General features: G+C 45.1%; 1 protein-coding gene across 1 annotated transcript; it reads left to right on the top strand.

Annotated features, from left to right (window-relative positions):
- The first annotated feature begins 1,569 nt into the window (after positions 1–1,569).
- SARC_11284 (hypothetical protein) lies at positions 1,570–3,212 on the top strand. The gene is made up of 2 exons (XM_014294632.1): positions 1,570–1,873; positions 2,859–3,212. The coding sequence occupies exons 1-2, from the start codon at positions 1,620–1,622 to the stop codon at positions 3,148–3,150; spliced, it is 546 nt and encodes a 181-aa protein (XP_014150107.1). The 5' UTR covers positions 1,570–1,619; the 3' UTR covers positions 3,151–3,212.
- Positions 3,213–3,221: the final 9 nt, after the last annotated feature.

Here is a 3,221-nt window from a genome sequence, read left to right as displayed (position 1 = left end):
GCGTGTGTAATAGAGGTGTTGGCTGTGTAGTGTCACATATGTTGGGGAGGACTAGACAGTGTTGTAACATACACACACTGTACCTCTGTACGTACACGCGTGTGTAATAGAGGTGTTGGCTGTGTAGTGTCACATATGTTGTAGAGTGCTAGGCAGGGTGTTGACTGGGCTGGCTCTGCGAAATGCTCGCCTGATAGGCGTGCGTGTATATCGAGCAAACTCGAATTCTTCTAAGTTTGGCAGTGTATGGGATATGTTCGATTGCATAGATAGCGTAACATTTGATTTCCCGTCGATGCCGCTCGACTGGCTGTGTCAGTCCCATCATCCGTATATGTGTGACTAATGGTCGAATGCTAGTACATGCGGCTTCTTCAACTTCCTATGAACCCACAACACTGAACGACAACCCTAAACCACAACCCTAAAACCATAACTCTATGAGGGAGGTATATTTGGTGCGAGTTACAGATGCCCGTCTGTTAGGGCTGTTATGATTGTTTAGATTGCTTTGTATCAGCTTGTATAGTATTGTCGATTACCCTTGTTGGGCTTGTAAGGAAGTTTCTCCGGATAGTCATCGGTAGCGTACGGATGTCGTTGACACCGCTTGGGAGCTGTGATTAACAACTCGAAAACCCTAAAACTCTAAAATTCTTAAACCCCAAAACCCTAAGCCCCTGGCGAGTTAACCTCACAAACGATTCTTGAATCTTCATCTAAACCGAAATACAATATATAGGTCTGATTTTGTTAAACATATTGACCTATACTTAGCGTCTACTGTAGCTATAGATGGCGTTTCCTGGTCGCGGAGTGGTACAGGTTTGGGTTCGAGTCAACTAGAGTGGCGTGTTCTTGATTCCGCACCTCGAGCAATAAAAGCCTTCGGGTCGTCCCAGCTGTACCAGCTGTAATAACAATTGTGCAAAGTCCAATGATATACACACATATATATATATATATTATATTATATTATATTATATGTGAGATTCGAAATCAAGTGCTAGTTAACGAAAAATTCTGTAAATTGAAGAATGATATGAAGTTGGTAAACGTTGGATGTGAATATTAGGGCCCTAGTATATATTTGTGTGTGTGAAAATGTAAATATTATGGTTCACAATAATTTTGATAATTCACATGGCCAAATTCTACCCCAAAGCTCGGTACCCCGGCCCTGGAGCCGATCACAGATTATATATATATATATATATATGTATATACGAGAATCAACTGATATATATATATATATATATTAGTTGAATCTCGTTGACAGCCGGTCACCTTGCACCCAGCTCGTGTAGTCCGGCTCAAGTGTCACAGTTGCTGTCTACCATGGGCTGTACTCGCCTTCTCATACACATTCTACACCTGAGTTGTTGGTAGCCGATGCGTCCACCTCATATCCCATATCCATGATCAACCCCTAAATGCGGCCCTCCAGTAAACGACTGTACTGCTTGTCGCTATAGGACCTCTTTGTATGCTCTACTAGCCTGAACGCCAAGTGTGTTGTACCATTGGCACTAATATACATTTCCGTGTGTCCCGGAATCCCATAGGGCGAAATAGCGGGGCAGACCAAAGTGGCGGCCACGGCCACCGAAGTGTTTCTCATGGAGCGCATGAGCGGCATGCTCTCGGCATGGGGCCAAGCCACAGACGCGCAAATCCTTGACTTGCAGAAGACCACCAATGTGTACTGGAAACAGCACTATTCCGACTACATGGCTTCCAGAGATGCCAGTTCCTTGTTGTCTGTGTTGAGCTCGACATTGTTTGCGCCGCGTGGGGGGGAAGGGGCGGGAACCACGGTGTTTGTAGGACACGATACGAATATCGAGGCTATCGGACAGCTTCTGGACCTTCGGTATGTGGTGTTAGTCGTGCGGATAGGCATGTGTGCGTGTTTTGGTATTGCATGTTTTGGTATTGCATGTACTGGACAGCGGTGGATATGTTGAATACCCAAGCTGACTCATATAGCTACTTCCGTATGTCAGTGCTCTACGGCAGTACTATGTGTACTGTTGTGAGTATTCTCAGACTATGGACACTTCTGGTCTCGTTTTGGGCAATATGCAAGACACTCGAACGTTACAGTTTCACGCTGAGTGGTTGCACTATATACATACCGCCGGTTTGCATGGTGTTCAATGATTCAGCAGGCACGCGCATGTGTTGCTATGGGACATTTGGGTGCAGTGGTACTGGAGTGTTTTAGTTCAGTCCAACACTGTCGACACATAGGGGCAATACGTTGAAGGCAATTCTCAGTTGTCAGAACCAGTGGAGCTTTAGGGTTTTAGGGTTTAATCTAACTCAAATCGGTAGGTACAGGTATTATCTCACAGCGTACCATAGAACAATTGATACTATACTAGCGTGCCATAGAAATAATTGTTAATATACTAGCGTACCATAGAACAATTGCTATTACACTAGCTTACCATAGAACAATTGCTACTACAACCTACGCGCGAGGGCTGTACAGACCTGCAGCACAAGGCCTGGCGTGTACTGTGTTCCAGACGGTGTGTGGTACATCACGCACAAGTACTATACTAATATCAGTTTGTGCATATGTTGGGATGTTTCCGAATATGCCCATATAGTCCTTTCTGATCTGCTAGGCATGTATATATATTTTTATAGTAGTTCATACATTTACAGATGCATACACAGGCATGTACATCATCACATGCATCCATATGTTCACTTGTAAAAAAGGCAAAATGCCTTGGACCCACTTTTGGTAATTGTTGCTAAATATACTTTCTTATTTGCGTATGCGCTCAGTTGTATACATACCCCTAACAATATCATGCACGCGTGTGCACACGAACACTGCTCAGGTACATCGACCCGAGGTTCGGCGAAGAAGCAGCAGCGCCTATGTCTCGCCTTGTGTTCAACCTCCTCGAAGGACCCCTAGAAGACAGCGATACCATCGAGACTAAGGTCACTCACAGTTCGGAGCCCCAGCGCTATGTATCTGCACGCTATTACAGCACAACTTTGGATGGAGATGTAATGCCCGATGATGGGACCACTGTAACCTTTCTGGGTGACCAGCGACTGCAACGTATTGGAGAGGATGTGTTCAAGGCCAGGGTGGCTGCGATGTTAAACATGGATTGTATTTAGTTGATGAGCACGGAAGGCAAAGTAGTGGGCCTGTGGCTGCCAAGGATAGCATAGCAGGAGTGTAGAATATG

This window comes from Sphaeroforma arctica, assembly GCF_001186125.1.
Source record: "Sphaeroforma arctica JP610 unplaced genomic scaffold supercont1.1609, whole genome shotgun sequence".
NCBI lineage: Eukaryota > Ichthyosporea > Ichthyophonida > Sphaeroforma > Sphaeroforma arctica.
The sequence above is the reverse complement of the archived record's forward strand: the minus strand, read 5'-3'. Positions and strand labels throughout refer to the sequence as shown.